This window comes from Protopterus annectens, chromosome 4.part1 (genome assembly GCF_019279795.1).
Source record: "Protopterus annectens isolate FY-2018-M chromosome 4.part1, PAN1.0, whole genome shotgun sequence".
Lineage (NCBI taxonomy): Eukaryota > Metazoa > Chordata > Ceratodontiformes > Protopteridae > Protopterus > Protopterus annectens.
In genome coordinates this window covers 1,196,933-1,216,446 of record NC_056734.1, presented here as the reverse complement: position 1 = coordinate 1,216,446, position 19,514 = coordinate 1,196,933, and the positions used below count along the sequence as shown (strand labels likewise).

The 19,514-nt window shown below is 40.7% G+C and overlaps 1 protein-coding gene across 1 annotated transcript in view; it reads left to right on the top strand.

Moving 5' to 3' along the window:
• The window catches only part of PPM1L (protein phosphatase, Mg2+/Mn2+ dependent 1L), a 1,339,716-nt gene that overhangs the window by 1,247,146 nt on the left and 73,056 nt on the right, over nt 1-19,514 (top strand). Inside the window, exon 3 of the mRNA XM_044069977.1 lies at nt 1,420-1,581. Within this exon, the coding sequence (XP_043925912.1) occupies nt 1,420-1,581 (162 nt within the window). The remainder of the gene's footprint in view (nt 1-1,419; nt 1,582-19,514) is intronic.

Genomic DNA, 19,514 nt, shown 5'->3' with positions numbered 1-19,514 from the left:
TGTGACCTGCTGTCAGAGGGATTTATAAAAAAAAAAAAAACTTTCATTCATTAAACATGACTTGAGTCATTGCCATAGTATAGTAATAAAGGAATTTGGTGCTGTCGGAGCTCTCCTTTGCAAGAAATTGGCAGAATTACTGTAGAGGGAGAAGGAAAATGTGTGGTTGTGGTAGCAGTATTGCCTGCACTACAGAGAGCTCATCATCGTTAGCGTTATCAGCCCTCTTTTTCTCATTTTCTATGGGGTCAGGATGCCTTAGCCAGACTAGGTCATTCATACCTCATAAAGGAAAACACAGGTCACTTTGAAGCAGACAGTGGGCTGCTGAGCATAAGGAGAACAAAGTTAATCTATCAGGATAGTTGAAGGATTTAAGGTCTTTAATTATTATTATTATTATTATTATTATTATTATTATTATTTTGGGGGGGTTAAAGACCAGAGAACTCAGGATGCATTAGTAATAGTTTTGTTTTTTCTACCGTACAAGGAGTAGTTTATTTATTTATGTACATTTATTTACTTACTTACTTATTTGCTTACTTGTTTTACTTCAGCACTGATATACTGCACAACCCTATTTGCTAAACAACACAACAATAAAGAAGAGGAGATTATTCCATTGCCAAGTGCTACACCTTCAGTATGTACATGGTTGGATTCCCTTAAGTTACCCCTGTGGGACCAACCTCTATGCAGATGGCGTAGTGTTAATCAATTATTGTCAAGCCTGGAGTCTTTTCTATTTATACTTCATAATGGAGCTCTATGGCTGTACAATGGGGGTAAGACTGCATATTAGTCCTTAACCCACTGTGGAATATTGTCTGTGAATTGCACAGGGCTTTGGTATAGCAATCTGTGGTGTACCAGCTGTTCTCTACAGTAAATAATGTTTATGAATAATACTTATAGACGTGGTCCATTTACAAACTGATTATCAAGCTGACAATGAATCAAACATACTAGCTTGCAGTTTAAGTAGTGATGGTGAAGTCTCCCTGGATCTCCCCTCTCAGAGAAACATCAAGTGCACATAGCATTCAAATACAGAGGCTAGGACATCTGAAGAGGACAATACAAAGCAAATTATGAGTATGCAGTGTATCAGGAGATGTTAACTAGACTATCATCTCACCAATCCACATGTAAAATATGAGTTTTGACATAAGAAGTGAAATTATAGCTTACATTATGCAGAAAGAGAATTTGATAACAAGTCTTTTTTATAATGCAGCATAGTCTTTTACCTTCATTTACTGATATGCATATTACCTTGTAAAGGTACAGTCCCTTAAAGTTTTGTTAGATGAATTTCAAAAATCTACTACTTAAACAAATGCAGATTGTATTTAAAATGGGTTTCTGAAATAAACCTATTATATAATCTTTGTGACTTTTTTGTTTATTTTTTAGGTACAACATGTCTCATAGCACTGCTGTCAGATAAAGAGATGACTGTTGCAAATGTTGGTGACTCCCGTGGTGTCCTGTGTGACAAAGATGGAAATGCTATTCCCTTGTCTCATGACCATAAACCTTATCAGCTTAAGGAGAGAAAAAGGATAAAGAGGGCAGGTACAATACATAAATATATTTGAAATGTATGTCATATTTACAGCACAACTAAAAAACACACCTGTTCTTCTAAGTGATAACTTAGCTTTGCATAACACTACAGCGAGAAGAACTGTATCATCAAGAAGTTAAATGATTGTGGGGTGCATAGCTGTTTTGGAGCCGTAACTATGGCCCAAACAAATCAGATTTTATTAGTTCCCCAGAGGCTGGAGCAGTTAATGAGGGAAAGAGAAAAACAAAGAGGATCAGTCCTGGGTCGACACCTGTTTGACATTTATTTTGCAGACATCCAAGCCAATACCATGAAGTGTAGTTGACCATGTTTGCTGAGGACTGCAAGTTGGGGGACATTATTGGTTCATCCACTGATAATAAACTGCTTACATTAAGGGCTGGAATGTGCACAAAGTCAGAGTACTGAAAATGGTCTCAAACTAAATACAAAAAAAAAATGCAACATACTAACATTTGGCAAAAAAAGCTGTTCCCACCTCATATATTATAAGGGGTACTCATCGTCAAACTGATATGGCCATAAGAAACCTGAGTGCTTATGAGGATAACCTCTCTCATTCAATTATCATGTTTTCCTTCATAGTCAGGTAGTCATTCTATCTGACCAAGTTAATTTCCTAGGGAACATATTCAAGATCCAAAGAAGTCATCTTACCACTGTGCTCTTCTTCCCTTATCAGACCAATTATTGACTGCAGTGCTATTTTGTTATTTACAGTTACAAGCATATCACTCATTTGGAATGGTCCAATCATTTTTAACCAAAAATAAATAAATAAATAATAAAGACCTTGAATCCTTGAACTATCCTGATAGATTAACTCACCTCTCTTTATGCTCAGTAGCCTACCGTCTGCTCTAAGGTGACCTGTGCCTCGGGTCAACCTAAATATTTTGAAAACCTGCAATATCGAAGACCAAATCATTGAGGCAAAAGCATCGTAACCTCACTTCAGAGAACAACCGGATCAGTGAATCCATTCCCACATTAAGTAACCTGTTGGCCAACAAGATGAACTTTGCCCTTTTCCCAACTGTAGTGTGATCTTGGAGTTGGTATATTTAGTTAGGGGTGGTGTGAGGGACATAGTCCCCCACCTGGGTGGGTTCGGGATGGTGCAGTTTCATTTTCGTTAGTTGTAGTATGAATGGTTACTTATCCTGGGAATGGATTCACCAATCCAGTCATTCTCTGAAGTGAGGTTTCAATGCTTTCATCTCTGCAATTTGGTCTTCAATATTGTGGGCTTTCGATGCTTTGAAGTAGACCCCGTGTCTCACTTTTTGAGATATGAATGACCCAATCTGACTAAGGCATTCAATATATTACCCCACTCAAGCATTGTTGACAAGCTCTCTGTTCTAGGCATAAGTCCTGTATTACCGACTGGCTCACAAATAAGACCAAGGAAGTTGTGATCAGTGAGACCACCACCACCAAGAAACTGGTCATCAGCAGAGTATCACAGTCTTCTGTACTGGGCCCACTCCCATTTGGCATCTAATGCTTGGAAGTCAAGACTTATTCAAGGCCTCTGACTCACCAGATTCACAGATTACCATAAATTGGGAACTATTATAGTATAATGGTTAATGTGTTTATCTCACAAACATAAGGTACGGAGTTTGATTCTCATCTTTGCAAAATTGGTTAGGTTTAAAATGGCCCAAAAGTCAGTTAGCCTAGTACTTGCCTATGAACCTATAAGACAACAACATCTTGCAGACAAATGGCTGGTTCCAAAGCCATAGACTAAAACTAAATGGCAAAAAATGCATGGGAAACTGTCAAACAAAGTTAATTACTCCATCGATAAACCATCCTTAAGAGTCAACCCAGTAGTAAGAAATCTGGGAACATATGTAAACAACAGTCTGGCATTTGACCGACATGTAGCTAAGATGATAATAAAATCATTCTATGTCACCCAATTTATAAGTAAGACTATGGTTTTCAGGTCCAAGGAAGTTATAGTACAACTCTACTTTGCCCTTATCAGACCGGTCATTGAGTACAGTACCCCCTTTGGCAGGTACCTAACCAGACACTTAGCAGTTGGAATGCCCACAGAGGTTTCTCACCAGGAGAATTTAGGGCATGAATACCTTGTCCTATACTGATCACCTAAAGGCTCCATCTCTGTATTCAGTCTACTACAGGCTGCTGACAGGGGATATTTGCCTGGCTTACTGGGCTTCCTCAGACCTAGCCCTGATGGATCTGTTGCACATGCATGAATCAAACAAAAGCAGAAACACTAAATCCAGGGATATGAACTTCACTTGTGACATAAACAGAATGTGCTGGAGAGACAAATATGTGTCCCAAAGGATCCCCACACTATGGAATAGGCTCCCCTTCTATGTAAAATAGAGTTAATCTCTGACCCTAATTCAAATGAAACCTTGACAGATGGATAGGAAATCTTAAATTTAGCTCTAGTCTGGCCATCCATAAGAACAGTATTTTCCTAACACCCCCCCCTACAAATTCTAAGTTACCTCCCTACTAACATGCTCCCCCTGATATAGATGCCCATGATACTTCAGACCCAAATAGTTTGGGATGTGCAGCTAGGCTTATAAGGGCCCTAGTGGTTGTTAGCCTAGTAACAGTAAATGAATCTATAAACCTAATCCTGTTTGACCTCCAATAAAGTCTTTCGGCTTTTCCCGGATAGGGGTCACCACAGTGGAACTCCGGTCCGCTCATGACTGGCAGTGGATTTTTTACGGTGCCGAGTTGCCAGCTCAATGCCCAACCTTCAAAGAAGGCACACCCATTCAAGCTCGCACCTACTTGCATATCTTTAGCGTCACACACCCGTGGGGAGGACATGCAGACTCCACACAGAAAGCACTTCAGCTGAGAATCGAACAGGAGAACCTCTTGCTGTGAGGCAACAACACTAACCATTGCACCACCATGGCCATCTGTTTGACCTCCAATGTCTCTGCAAAACCTAAAACTTGTACTAGAAGCCTAAATTTAAACAAATAAATAATCAAGACCCACTGTAGGGATGGGTTCCTAACTCAGCATATTCTCAGCCTATGGAATAAGTATTAGTTTGTCTGCCTTTAAGGTTAGTCATGATGTTTGGATGGATGACGATAAATTTACATTGGGGTTATCATGTATGACTTCTTGATTTGGGAGTTGTACACTGTTAAGTACTCATAAAGAGTGGCAGGAACTTTTAAGTGTGTCTGCTTAAACGTTTATTTTGTTAGGTTAGTTATGGTCTCAGTAATTGCTTGTCAAGTATTGTTCCTATGTTCCTTTTGACTGCTCACCCATCCCTGAGGGAAGGAGCATGTGATTACAAGGAGAAAAGACTGTCTAAGATGTTATTTCACCCATGGGAATGGCTGTTATCACTGTGTTGCATGTATTACATGCCTACCTTGAAGTGCCAACCAACTCATGTATGGCATTATAGAGCATACAGTAAAATTCAACAGAAACCTTTCTGCATGATGGGTGTGCCACATTTAATTTTCACCCTACAAAGGAGCAAATAGTTGTAATAGAAGTGGCTATCACAGATATCTGCCAGGCAGGAGGCAGAAAAGAAAAACATTAAAATGTTAAATAATTTGAGTAAGATCACGTGACGATTAAATGGTGATGTTCATCTGGAATATAATTGTGATGCTGCATATAAAGAAATGAACATATTTAACATAATCTGCATTTTAGAGTATGCAGAACTATATAGAAAGCAATGCGGAATCATATGACCTTTTATATTTTCAGTGTTTGTAAGATAAATCTTGTAGACCAGAGGAAGGTTGGGGCACAACATATACACACACATACATATAATTTCTGTATCTATATCTATCTTGAAGCAAAAACCAGTTTCAAACGTGAAACACCAATCCAACGTCAAGAAACACGTCTTATTTTGTAGAAGGCAAATTTATTTAGCGCTTTTGTCAGTATATAACTAAGACTTCATCAGAATACGTCATTAAACCAATACACATGTTTAAATACTCTAATTCATTGCACCATGTGATAAAATTCATCCGATGAAACCCAAATAACCCTTCATCTACACATATTTAAAAATTAATACATAAAAAAATCTACCCCTAAAAAACATCTAATCAAAACAATCAAATAAAAGAAAAATATACAAGAAAAACGTAATGATATTTTAAAAATCAGTCTTCCTTGCATATAAAACCATCTGCCTTACAGAAAAAAAAATGCAATAGCAGAATATATTTACATATATCATACCTTATATGAACGCAGTCTTAAATAACTAGTTAAACTAAAACCATCATTCAGGCCTGCATAAAGCATTTAACCTGACTAGCCAACATAACTCTCTAAAGTCCAAAATATCCTCCCATGGACCACCTCTAGAGTCCTGGAAAATTTTGTCAATAACCACTAATTTGAAACTATGTGATGGATAGTTCACAATGTGTCTGTATAGGGCACTATTCGTGTTTTTATTTTTAATGTCTGTAGCATGCTTATACATCCATTTCTTTAATTCCCTCTTGGTTTTGCCTATATAAAAACATATACATGCCTCACATAAAGTAGCATGTACTACCCCTAATGTGTCACATGTATATTTACCCTTTAGTTTAATATAGGTGTTGTTAATTACAACTTTATCAGTCTGTTTAACCAAAAGACACTGTGAACAAAATCCACATTTTTTCATACCTATAAACCATTCATGTGGACCTAGTTCACATAAAAGTTCACCTAGTTCACCGGAAAGAGAAGACGTTAATAAGGGACATAAAAGTGTATGCATCTGGGACAGCTTATCCTAAACCCACACAAGTCTTGTCCCATTCAGCTCATAATCGGGAAACCACCAATGATGAGGAGAGCAGTGGAAACACCACATGAGATGAACAAGCCCCTTTAGGGCGGGACATCCCGAGGAGATCAACGAGGTTACAGAATCAGGTGCAACAAGCAAATTACAGGCCACCACGCTACTACCAGGGTCGGGGGTGCCAAAACCAGCAATTCCAACACAGCAGGCAGCAAACGAATTGAAACTTCAAGTAAATGATGAAGGTTTTTGTATTACAAACTCACAGACAACTCAGTTTACAGCACTGAATATAGTTCAAGCATTGGAAGTGAACAATGATTTACGAACTGTCCATGCGCTAATGGAAAGTGAGGATAATACTTTTTTGTCAAAAAAATAATGAACACGCTATGGAAATACTAAATGAAAAAGGTGACTTTACAGTTTTTAATTTCACTACGCAGTCTTTTGATAAAAACATTGCTAAGTTATTCAGTAAAGGTCTGAACTTTGTACCCACAAAGCATTCTGATCTAGTGGAAGTGATTTTAGATTTAAAAATGTTTGTGAGAAATCTGAATTTTCGACTAATGTTTGATAACAAGGTTGATAACATAAGTGATGTAATTTAGCCCTCACTTGGTGTATTGTTTAACATTCTTTGAAAAGATGTGTGATTTTGATTTTCGAGCTATGACTGTTGGTAAAGAAAATATTGCTTATAATTTATCTAATAATGAGAGAGAATTACTTTGCAAACTAGTTAATAACTACACAATTCGGGTTATGAAACTTGATAAGGGAGGGGGAGTGGTTCTAATGTCTAAACACGACTACGTGAATAGAATGAATGCTTTGCTTTTGGATGGCATAGTTTACAAAGAAGTTTCTAGAATATTTGTGAACGTTTCTTATCAAAAAATTTACATTATTTTATAGGACATGCAAAATCAAGACTTGATAGATGGTAGGCTTCTTGAGTTTTTACAGGTAAACTTTCCAAAAATCCCATGTATCTTCGGTATTCCGAAGATACATAAGGATAAATTGGATCCCCCATGAGGCCCATTGTTAGTGCCATCAGATCTAAGACAGAATTTATGGGAAAATATATAGATTTTACACTAAAAGATGATGTTATGTGATCCTATCTCGCCTACATTCTGACTGATGGGTTCGGAGCCGATCCCTCGGCTCCGACTCGGCACGCTTATGCTATAGAGCGAGGCCTCTAATTGGCTGAGCTATCTTTATCCCAGGATGCACCACCACTAATCCCCCAGATCTCGTTTGCCGCTTACAGAGCTTGGACGTGGTCTCAACATTGGCTGGGCTAAGTACTATATATTAGGCTTTTTTCCTGTCAGTATTTGCTTCATTTAAACCCAAAAGCTGTTTTAACGGCTATTCTTTGTGTACGAGTGTTTTTCTAAAATTTGGTTAAAATTTTCGTGTTTTTTCCTGTCAGAGAAGGTTCCGTTTAAGTTAGAGGGGCCTTCCCCTGTGGTTACTACTACTTTAGTGGTTGTGTGTGGGTCAAGTACCCGTTTAAGTTAGAGGGTCTGGATCCTCCTTTTTACCCTTTCTCTTTCTGACAATCTTGTGTGTAAAAAAAAAAAAAAAAAAAGTTCTTTAGTTTAAATATTTACACGAAGTTAGTGGCATACATATTTTTGTTCCTGTGTGTGAAACCCTTTAGTGTTTACTGTGGTTATCTGTTTTTGTAGCCTGATTATGTCTAAAGAGCATAAACCCTCCGGGTTTAAAAAGTGCACGAGGTGTGGCTTCAAAATGTCCATAATGGACGACCACTCCTCGTGCGTCTATTGTCTTGGTGCTAAACATCTGCAAGAATCGTGCAGTGTATGCCATGCGTTTTCCTCCAGAGTCCTCCAGGAGAGGAAAAACAAATTAATCCTCAAAGGATTAATCAAGCCTTCCTTCGAGGAGGCTTTACCTTCCTCTCCGTCTCCTTCTAAAAAGAGGAAAGCGTCGGCTCCGACCAGTCAGTCGGAACCGACTGCTAAGAAAACTAAGCAGACTTCTCCATCGGCTCCACGGACTTCGGAGCCGAGGTCGGAACGGTCTGCCTCGATGCCTCCAGCCTCGACCCCTCTGGTTTTGGAGCCGAGGCCTGGGGCATCGAGAGGCGGGTCACCCTCATCGGCTCCACTGATATTGGAGCCGATAAGGGTCATCGGCTCAGACTCTTCCCCCTCGGAGCCGAAGTCCTTATCGGCACCGAGGGAAATTTCCTTGAAGGTTTCCTCGGAGCCGATAATTGTTGAGTCATTTCGGAGCCGGTCCCCGAGCTCTTCGGAGCCGATGGAGAAATCGGTTCGGGCCCGATCGGTATCCTCGAGATCATCCAAGATGTCTGATTCGGACATCGACAGGGTGCTCCTTCGACTCTTCCAGTCTCCGGTGTTCCAAAAGATGGTTTCGGCTCCAGCCCATTTGGCTTCGGAGCCGATGGTCCACTCCCCTACTGTACTTCCTCCTCCAACAGCTTCGGCACCGTTGGAGCAGATGCTGGTGGAACCAGTGGAGGTGTTAGGGTCAGGCCCGACCCTTGCTCCGACTCCGGCTCTTGGGTCAGAGTTCAGTGCACGGACTTCTTCCTTCGGCCCTGGGGGGGAGGCTTCGGGATTGATGCTTTCGGTCCCAAGTCTCCCTCTTGGTGCGTCGGCGGCGGGAGTACCGTCCACTGTCGTGGCCACGGAGGGGGGACCCTCCCAGGATTCTGGTGGTCCCACCTTCAGGGCTATGAGGAGTGCTTTAGCCAAATCTTCCTTGGCTACCTCCACAGTTTCCCCAGCTCCTTCCCTACATTTGGAGACTGGGTCATTGGCAGTCCCCCTGTCCAGACAGCGGAGCCCCTGGGCCTCAGGTTACCCCCGCTGGGGTTTCTCCCCCTCCTGGAGGTCCTTCTGAAGCCTTTTCGGAAAAACCTCCCAGGAAGAGAACGTGCAAGAGGAAGCACGTTGACTCCCCTGACGAGTCTTTGACATCTGACACTGATCTCGATGATGCAGAGGGGTCCCCGAAGTCGTCCTCGGATGATGTCTCCTTTGCAGACATCCTGGAAGCCCTAAAACAACGAGGCGGCTGGCAGTCCAAACCTCCCTCTGCTGATGAGTCGGTGTTCCTGAAGGCCTTCGGGGCTCAGCCCTCCGCCTCCTGGGTGTCTCCGCCCTTCGACGAGCTCTTGGATTTGATCTGTCGAAGGGCGTGGGAACACCCAGACTCTGTGGAACCGGTGCCCGCTCGTCCGAACAAATTTCTCTCAGCGCTCCCAGATAGAGAGTTCCTTATGAAAGGTGTGGCTGTGGATGCTATGGTGGTGGCATCTGCTACCCAGCAAGATGTAGCAGAGGCTTCTACGTCCATCCATCCTCCTAATAAGGAGTCTAGGAGCATGGATCAGTACGGAAAGCGCACCCTTAGTTCAGCGGCCTTTACACTGAGGTCCTTGAACTACCTGACGCACTTTACGAGATTTCAGATGGATCTGATTAAGGAGCTATCCGATACCCTCTTGGGTAACCTGCCTGAGGAGCTGGCCCAGACGGTTGGATCTCAGCTGGCTACAATGTCATCCATTTCGAACTCGTCCATGAGGCTCATTTCATATGCGGCCGAAGGGGCGAGTAGAGTGGCAGGTACAGGCATTGCTCTACGGAGACAAGCCTGGCTCCGCCTGTGTCATTTCGCGGAGGCCTTTAAGTCTTCTTTTGCCGACGCCCCCTTTGATGGGTCCTCCCTGTTTGGACCCAAGGTAAAAGACACACTTACCCGCTGTGAACAGGAGGGTAAGACTCTGACTGCCATAGGGGCACGATTTTCCACTCCCTTTCAGCCTTATCCCAAGGCTAAAAGAGGAGGGAAGATGTGGTTCCGTAGATCTCAGAAGTCTTACCCCTCTCAGCAGGAAGGTTCCCCCTCCAGAGGCAGAGGAGGGGGAAATTCATCCAGAAGACGCCGTCCCAGAGGCGGCAGAGGCCCTCGCAACACTGGAGACCGCGAGTCCTTTCGTGGCTCTTCAGCCTTTCATAGTCCCTGAGGGATTGCCCGGCTGTGCTGCTCCGGAGCCAGTCGGGGGTCGTTTTTTGAAGCACCTGAAGGCCTGGGAAGGGATCACTCAGGACCGATGGGTGCTTCGGATTATCGCCGGAGGTTACTCCATCCCATTCTCTCGCCCCCCCCTCAGTCCAAAAAAATCCCGGACCCGCCACCCAGTCAACGGGATACCACAGCCTCAGAAATTTCAAAGCTGCTGCAAAAAGGAGTCATCCAACCAGTCCCTGCAGACCAGATCGGATTAGGGACTTACTCAAGATTCTTTTTGGTGCCAAAAAAAACCGGGGACTTGAGGCCCATTTTGGACCTAAGCATCCTAAACCATTCAGTCAGGAAGTCCAAGTTCCGAATGGTCACTCTACAAACCATTCTCCCATTGTTGGAGAAGGGTGTTTGGATGTGCTCCATAGATCTCAAGGACGCGTATTATCATATCAGAATCCATCAAACGTCCAGGAGACATCTGCGCTTCAGCCTAGGAGGCAGTCATTTTCAGTTCCGTGCGCTGCCCTTTGGTCTCACCACAGCCCCCAGGGTGTTCACCAAATGCTTGGCAGTAGTGACTGCTCACCTGAGAAGTCTAGGATTCCAGATGTTTCTGTTCCTAGACGACTGGCTCCTAACTGCCACCTCCAAGCATCTACTTCTGCGGAGCCTACAAGCCACTATATCACTGGGCAATTCCCTTGGAATCACCTTCAATTGGCCAAAGTCTGTGTTGCGGCCATCTCAAAGAATAAGATTCATAGGGGTAGAGATAGATTCAAACCAGATGCGGGTCTATCTACCTACAGACAGAATTCAAACCATTCAAAATCAAGTTCGAGCCTTACTCCCCAGGTCCAAATCCCCAGCCAGAATGGTCCTGCAGCTATTGGGATCCATGTCTGCCATGGTTCTGCTAGTTCCCTTGGCAAGGTTGCACATGAGAATCCTCCAGTGGCTTCTTTCAACTCAGTGGTCCTTTCAGGAACTCCCTCTCAATCACCTCATATGGATCACGGAATCTTGCAAACGGGACCTTCGCTGGTGGCTAGTGTCCTCCAGTTTGGATCAGGGACGACCCTTTGTTCTTCTTCCTCCGGCGGCCACTTTGACCACGGACGCCTCCCAGATGGGGTGGGGGGGGCATTCCCTGGGCAGGTCAGTCCAAGGCAAATGGCACCCGGAAGAGACCCCTCTTCACATCAACATCCTAGAAATGAGGGCAGTACTCCTGTCCCTTCAAGCCCTTCACGATTATCTCCCTCAGGGCGTAATTGCTGTTCACTCAGACAACATGTCAGTTGTCTGGTACCTGAACAAACAGGGAGGGACCAGATCCTATCCTCTTTGCAGAGAAGCCATGAGAGTTTGGGAATGGGCAGTCTCGACCAAATGCTTCCTAGTGGCTACTCACATACCGGGCAAGTCCAATGTCATAGCCGACAGGTTGAGCAGAACCATCCTCTCTCCTCACAAATGATCTCTGAATATGACAGTTACAAGGCAGATTTTCAACAAATGGGGAGTTCCATGTTGCGACCTCTTCGCGACTCCTCTGAATGCGAAGTGCAAAGAATTTTTCTCCCTAACCCCGGCTCCGGGGAAGAGCCCCATGGACGCATTAGTCCATCCTTGGCCCACCGGCCTGCTTTATGCCTTCCCTCCAGTTCCTCTCCTCCCCAGGGTGATTCAAAAGGCATCTCTCTTAGGGAGCAAGATGATCTTAATTGCTCCTTACTGGCCTCGTCAAGTGTGGTTTCCCTATCTTCAGAAACATGCTCTGGAAGGTCCATGGTTCCTGGACCAGGTCCCAGACCTACTGATTCATCAGTCGGGACTATTACACCAGTCCCTACACACCTTAAAATTGACGGCCTGGCTCCTCCTCTTCCGACGATAGTCAGGAGTCATACACTGGATCCAGATGTTGTGCACATATTATCTTCAGCCCACAAGTCTGCTACAAAGAAACTGTATTCTAGCAAATGGAAAAGGTTTGCTATTTGGGCTCAACTCCGGGCCTGGACCCCATTTCTACTCCGTGGCAGAAGTACTCAAATTCCTGACCTCTCTTTTCAATCAAGGCTCTTCAGTTTCTACCATCAAAGTACAATTGGCAGCAATTTCTAATTTTCATGAATCCATAGACCCACCTTTAATGAGCAACAGATTGTGTAAGACTTTCTTGAAAGGTGCTGCTCTATTAAGACCTCCGATTTCTCATCCTGCACCTCCATGGGATCTCGATATAGTGTTGCGTGCCTTGACTTCTTTTCCCTTTGAACCGGCAGCTACCTGTGATCTAAAGTTTCTATCATGGAAGACAGCCTTTCTAGTGGCGATTACTTCAGCCAGAAGGGTTTCAGAACTTCAAGCTTTGTCAGTGAAACCCCCGTACTTGGTTTTTCATACAGACAGGGTATCCCTCAGACCAAATCTTTCTTTTGTTCCTAAAGTTTGTTCTACTTTATGCTTGCAACAATTGTTAGAGCTTCCAGTTTTTTTCCCAAAATACTCCAATAAAGCGGAGTTTATTTTCCACACACTAGATGTCCACAGACAGTTACGTTTTTATTTAGATAGGACCAAACAATCAAGGAAAACAGATCAGTTGTTTGTATCCTTTGCAGAAAACAAATTGGGCAATGCTGTCACAAAGGTCACTATTGCCAAATGGATCAGGGACTGTATTACTCAAGCTTATATTTATTCTAACAAAGAGCTTACCACCTCTGTCAAGGCTCATTCTACAAGGGCTATGGCTACTTCGGTAGCATTTCATTCTAAGCTTGCTATTGGTGACATTTGTGCTGCGGCTACATGGTCTTCCCCGCACACCTTCATTTCTCACTACAAATTAGATGTGGCATCTAGAGGATGAGCTTCATTTGGTTCCACAGTGCTCAGGAGTGTTTTCCAATGAGCCACCCGGGATTTAGGTGCTAGGGACGCTGTCCCATCAGTCAGAATGTAGGCGAGATAGGATCACATAACATCTTTTAGTTATGTACTCACCATAACTTCAGATGTTTGGGATCCATCTCGCTACATTCTAATAACCCACCCTCCTTCCCCCTTCCTTGGAGATCAGAGGATATCAGAAGGTCTGAATCCTGTTGTTTCATCTTGAAACATCTAACAATGTTATATAAACAAGCTGTGCATGTGTACATGAATGCGGACAAACAAGATCTGGGGGATTAGTGGTGGTGCATCCTGGGATAAAGATAGCTCAGCCAATTAGAGGCCTCGCTCTATAGCATAAGCGTGCCGAGTCGGAGCCGAGGGATCGGCTCCGAACCCATCAGTCAGAATGTAGGCGAGATGGATCCCAAACATCTGAAGTTATGGTGAGTACATAACTAAAAGTTCTTAAAAATGAAGAGCACATATGTATTGATTTGTGGCACTTTCTAACAAAGTTTGGCGGCCTAGAAAGTGACAGAAATGTTATTTTTTTAACAGTTGATGTGGTCAATTTATACAACTCTGTCCCACATGATATAGGGATAGAGTGGTTTGAAGAATATTTATACGAAAGTTCATTTTTTACTAATAATCAGGTGATTATACTTGTACATTAATGGAGGTTATACTTAAGAACAGTTTTATTTTTTTGAAGGTCAGTATTTCCTACAAAAAAACAGGGGTGGCTAATGGGGCTATATGTGCCCCTGTTTTTGCAAATATAGTAATGTTAATGTGGGAAAGAAAATTTCTATTGAATTCTAGATTTATTAATAAATGGATTGTATATTTACGATATATAGATGATTTATTTTTTTATGGACAAGGGACAAGACTGACATACAAAACTTTATTGCATATATTAATAATACAACAGATTTTTAAAGTGTACCTACACTTTTGACAGTAATAGTCTTAATTATTTAGATGTGACCATTAAAAAAGAAGATACACATTTTATAAATGATCTGTATAGAAAACCAACGTATAGTAATGGTTTGTTACATTTTGATAGTAATTATCCTATGCATGTCAAGAAAGGTGTAGTGAAAGGTCAACTTGTAAGGTTGGCTCGGATGGTTACTAAAGATGAGCAATTTTTAATTCAGTGCCAAAAGCTTTGTGACATGTTTCATTCTCGGGAATATCCACTAGAACTAATAGAAAGTATATTTAAGGAAGTACGCATCAAAATAGAAAAAGGTATAATTATACCACTACTGAATTATGGCAAGAATATACCTATGTTAGTGAGTCTGCAACAAAGTGTAAATAGCATGGACAAGAAGGATTTTAAATGTTCTTTTGTCACAAGGTTTAGTACTGACCACCAGTTTATATCCAATATACTGAACAAAAACTGGCATATTTTTCAGGGTTTTGATGGAATTATTGAGAAACTGGGTTTGAGACCAAATATTGTATTCAGAAGAGGTTCTACCTTCAAGCAATTGTTAGAGAATAAACGTGAACTAGGTCCACATGAACAGTTTATAGTTATGAAAAATGTGGATTTTGTTCACAGTGTCCTTTGGTTAAACAGATTGATAAAGTTGTAATTAACAACACCCATATTAAACTAAAGGGTAAATATACATGTGACACATTAGGGGTAGTATATGCTGCATTATGTGAGGCATGTATATGTTTTTATATAGGCAAAATCAAGAGGAAATTAAAGGAACAGATGTACAAGCATGCTAGAGACATTAAAAATAAAAACACGAATAGTGCCCTATACAGACACATTGTGAACTATCCATCACATAGTTTCAAATTTGTGGTTATTGACAAAATGTTTCAGGACCCTAGAGATGATCCATGGGAGGATATTTTGGACTTTAGAGAGTTATGTTGGCAAGTCAGGTTAAATGCTTTATGCAAACCAGGCCTGAATGATGGTTTTAGTTTAACTAGCTATTTAAGACTGCGTTCATATAAGGTATGATATATGTAAATATATTCTGCTATTGCATTTTTTTTCTGTAAGGCAGATGGTTTTATATGTAAGGAAGACTGCTTTTTAAAATATCATTACATGTTTTTTCTTGTATATTTTTCTTTTGTTTGATTGTTTTGATTAGATGTTTTTTAGGGGTAGATTTTTTATGTATTAATTTTTAAATATGTGTAGATGGGTTAGTTGGGTTTCATTGGATGAATTTTATCACATGATGTAATGAATTAGAGTATTTAAATGTGTATTGGTTAAATGAAGTATTCTGATGAAGTTTTAGTTATATACTGACGAAAGCGCTAAATAAATCTGTGTTCTACAAAATAAGACGTGTTTCTTGACGTTGGATTGGTGTTTCACGTTTGAAACTGGTTTTTGCTTCAAGTTTTTGTGTTTGGTTCCATAAATGCCGAAATGCCAAAATCTCGAGTTTTAAAATAACAAACCCAAAATATCGAGATTCCGGTATCTCAACATTTAAAAGTGGGGGGAAAAAAAACAGACAGCTAAAAAAAGTGTTTGCAGGGGGGCAAGCCCCCCTGTACCCCCACACCCTCCCTAATTAAATAAACCAATTCCAAGATTGCGCTACAGTGAAGAGAACGGTAATGCTCCTGTTGCACTTACCGTTATCTTCATTGTAGCTTGATCTTGGAGTTGATATTTTTAAGTAGGGGGGTGTGGGGGGTGCAGGGGCCTTGCTCCCCTGCAAACACTTTCTTTTAGTTCATTTGTGGGTTTTTTTACTTTTAAATGTTGAGATACCAAAATCTCAGTGTTTTAGGTGCGTTATTTTAAAACTCTAGATTTCAGCATTTCCCATTTAAAAGTGGACCCATGTATATATATATATATATATATATATATATATATATATATATATATATATTTATATATATATATACATATGTAGACTTGCTGTCAGTAAGAAATGAAATAAAGAATCTGATCCTCCTTCATTCCCCGATATTTTTTTTTTTCATTTTTTTCTTATATTAACAATGTCATAGTGTCTTCAACAGACAAATCTTTCTGTTATACAGCATACCTCTCAACCTCTCAGTACAAGAAATCTAGACAAAGCCAGAGATAATGGGGGGGGGGGAGGGACAGAGAACCAAAAAATAGGGACAGATTTTAAATATTGTTCCTATAAAGTTAGAAAGTTGTTAGAATGACACGTTTTGCAGTATTATGTATTTTCTGAAGTATGTGAAGTGTGAAACTCGTCTGTCATTATTTAGTGTTATTTAGTGACTTCAATACTCAGTGAGCTGCCAGAAAACTGCACAATTTATGATGAACTGACCAAAAATGTTAGGCAAAAATCTGGACATTCTGTGAAAATCTGGCCACTTGACAGGGATGTTATACAGTCACCTGCATGTAAGTAAAGACACTTTCTTTTTCCATACCAAACTTGTTTGGATTAAGATTTAAATTTCATTTGCAGAGATACATTTATTTCACCATAATCTTCAACATGTCCTTTATTTTGTGCATCCTTATCTATAATGGGCTTGTCATGGTTTATTATTTTTTATTATTTTTTTACTTTATATCATATAATAATATTAGATATTTTCATTTGCATCATGTTTTTGGAGTTTTTCTCCTCAGGTCTCCACTGAAAATGACTTCTTCTCACTTGTATTAACCAGCTTTTCAAACACAAATAAGTAACTCTAACAATGGCAATCTTATTTTTTAAGTTACCACAACAAAATGCACAGGTAACTGTTGCCATAGTTCCCAAGAAATGGCTTGGAAAGATCATTCATGCATTCATTCATTCATTTTTCTGCAGAAAAGTACATAAATTCATTAATTCATTTAGTGTCATTTAGTAAGACTTTTTAATTAAAAAAATGATAACTCTCATGAAGATATTGTGTCACGGGCCATAACTGCAATCAGCAGAACATTATTTAAGAAGTGCTCATTGTAGTGCTTATAACTTCTGAAATGCAAAGATTTGTTTTGACACTTCAGTTCAGTTCTCTTTCATTTCAAAATGTATTCATTCATACATTTTCAGTGTTTGCCTTATCAGTTTTATATCATGAGAAAGTGAAGCTTATCTCACAAAGCAATGGGCATTAGGAAGGAATTCAGTCCTGAACAAGATTCCACTCTATTGCAGGACACACATACAGAAACACTACATAGAAGGATCGGTTTAGAGCAATTCACATGTTCATTGTTTGCCTAACGCATATCTTTAGGATGTGGAGGGGGAGTTGTAATCTTGTGGAAAACTGTAGACACAAAGACAACATGTATTAAGATTAATGCAGTTATAGGACATTGATCATGAAAATACAGAAAGGGTGCAATGAATGCATGGGCAATCATACACACATAGCTGAATTATTACAGGTATGTTACTTTAATATTGTGGGAGTTATAGTCTTTTTTAAATCAGTAATGTGATATTTACTACTAGGCTGGTGTTATTTATAGAATAGCTCATTACACAGTGTTAGAAGTTTTGACTTGACAGTTGTGGTACGCATCCAATGAAAATATCATCATTTATACAAACAGCATATCATTGTTTAAAGAGTGTGGTACTCGTTACCTTGCTAGAAAAAGCAGAAGCAGATTTAGAAATTGTTGATTAAAGCTCTGAGGTAGAACTGGGGAGGCTTATGAGCTTTTGAGTATTTGAAGGATTTAACTTAAAAACAAGTGCTTAGCGTAAAAATTAAAGAACAGTTTTATCACTTTGCCCCCTCACCATCTTACTGATGTGTGCTAACCCTAACTGTAACCCTAATCCTACCGCTGCCCCTAACCCTGTTCATAACATTACTAAAAACTCCTTCCCCAACAGTACTGCACAAGACAAAAGGACACAGAGTACAGACAACGCAAAGCATGCACAACAGTCACTTTATCCCCTTCCCTAACCCACAAACACTTGCACATTCACAACAAGTGCTGTAACACAGTCCTGCACATCTTCACAACTACCAATTTTGTCATTGAAACATTAATTTCCTGCACACTTCTACTTACCTACCCTATATAAAACTAAATTCAGTGATATGGGATTCACTCAAAGGAGTCTTCACTCTTTTGGGCATTTTCTCTTTTTTTTTACATCCACCAATAGAGTTTGCATGAAGATGCTTTTGTCCAAATTACTCCTTAGTAATGGGATAGGGGAAGGGGGGGTAACAGTATTGTGTGTTTTAACACAGTTACTTGGAGCAAGTGAGGAAAGTGTTAATTATTTATAGGAAATATAATGTTGAGGAAGGATTTTACGAAGTGATATAGGGAGGAAAAAGGGGGGGTGATGTTTATATTGTAGGAGTGGGCCACGTTAAGTCTCTTTTGGTGTTGTTTAAAGCATATTCCAAAGCAGAACCACATCTGAGCAACCATGTGAGTGTCTACTTGTTAGCAGTAATTCAAGGTAGGTAGTGCGGCTTGGGTTTGTTTGGAGTTAAGGTAATTAGTTGCGTTTTTTTTTTCTTCCCTTTCTCCCTTTTTGCTCTTTCATAGATTTCAGTAATGGTAACAGGAGGGTGCCTGGCAGAGGGGAGAACAGTCATGATGGGAGGTGGGTGTGGCTTGCTGGTGCACGGTTAAGTCTTCTTCTGCTTCATGGCCCAGGGGTGTTGGGTGCTAGTAGAACAGGTTAATATCTTCACAGTCCCAGTGCATTTAATCAAAACTATTCGTAATAATGTTAAGAAGCAATAAAATTAAATTAAAAGAAAGGGAAAGAAAGGATCAGTTATTATGGAATGGCTGGAGCAATGTGGTACAAGTTTGGAAGTGGAGCCATTTTGCTGAGGGAGGTTTGTTTTAAGTGTCTTGCAGTATGAATACAGGAAGAGAAAAAAAATAATACTAAAGCAAAGAAACCAGGCAGTGAGAGGAGTGTGCACCAAGGTATTTCAAGTGGTTATTTTAATGAAGGCATTTGTTTGACCCATGAGGAAGAACACATGAAAGGACAGAAAGTAGTTGGCATACAGGGAAGAGATGTGTGAGTAGTTGGGGGCAGGTAACAGTGAGAGTTATGGCATAAGGGTTGAGGTCTTCACCTTGTGAGTTTATTCTGGTAGACTTGAAACTAGAGGGGTGGTTTGAGATGATGGATAGGGAAGTTACTG